We start from the raw sequence: 688 nt of genomic DNA on the forward strand, positions 1-688 counted from the left end.
AAATATTCATTTTAAAGTCGTTTTTGAAAAAAGAAAAAAACAATTCAAATGACCCATTTGCTTGAAAGAAACTTTTTGTGAAAAACAAGCTTGGATTTTCTGCTAAAAAGTAAAGATAGCGACACGTGCTTTTCATTGGACAGTGACACATTTTGCTCCGAGATGAGAATTTAACAGGAAATTACACAAGAAGCTAAGCGACACATGACATGTGAGCTTCACCGGACCCAACATGCAATTCTGGGAACAAACAAAACTTCAGAGGAAGTCAGCGCTCACGATATGCGACAATAAACACTTGTCAGCCCATCTTAAATTGAACGTGGCCCTCGGAGGACATTTCTGAACGACTGCAAAGCTTCCCCATCCTTGCATGAGGGGAACACTTTAAGGGGGGTGTCAGTAATTCACTGGTGTGGATTAAAAACAAACAAACGAAAAAAAACTTAAAGCTTATCATAATCATCTAAGACCGACAATAAAAAAAGAATAAAAACAAACTTTACAAAGCGTCCGTCCCATCCTGACATGTCTCCGTTGTGGATACGCAGCGTCTTGTGAAACGAGGTGGGGGAGGGGCGTTCAGGGGCGGGGCTGTCTACATGATGCTGATGCTGCGGTTGAGCTCACACTGGGCGTTGTTGTTGATGTTGGGGTTGGCGTTGCGGTTGCTGATGTTGGACGGCGC

At 43.2% G+C, this 688-nt stretch overlaps 1 protein-coding gene across 1 annotated transcript in view; it reads right to left on the reverse strand.

Annotated features, from left to right (window-relative positions):
* Positions 1-298: 298 nt before the first annotated feature.
* Positions 299-688, reverse strand: part of agap3 (ArfGAP with GTPase domain, ankyrin repeat and PH domain 3) — a 172,964-nt gene continuing 172,574 nt past the window's right edge. The window contains exon 19 of the mRNA XM_019879018.1: positions 299-676. Coding sequence (XP_019734577.1) covers positions 599-676 — 78 coding nt within the window. The 3' untranslated portion in view covers positions 299-598. The remainder of the gene's footprint in view (positions 677-688) is intronic.

Source organism: Hippocampus comes, unplaced genomic scaffold (genome assembly GCF_001891065.2).
Source record: "Hippocampus comes isolate QL1 unplaced genomic scaffold, H_comes_QL1_v1.1 scaffold85, whole genome shotgun sequence".
NCBI lineage: Eukaryota > Metazoa > Chordata > Actinopteri > Syngnathiformes > Syngnathidae > Hippocampus > Hippocampus comes.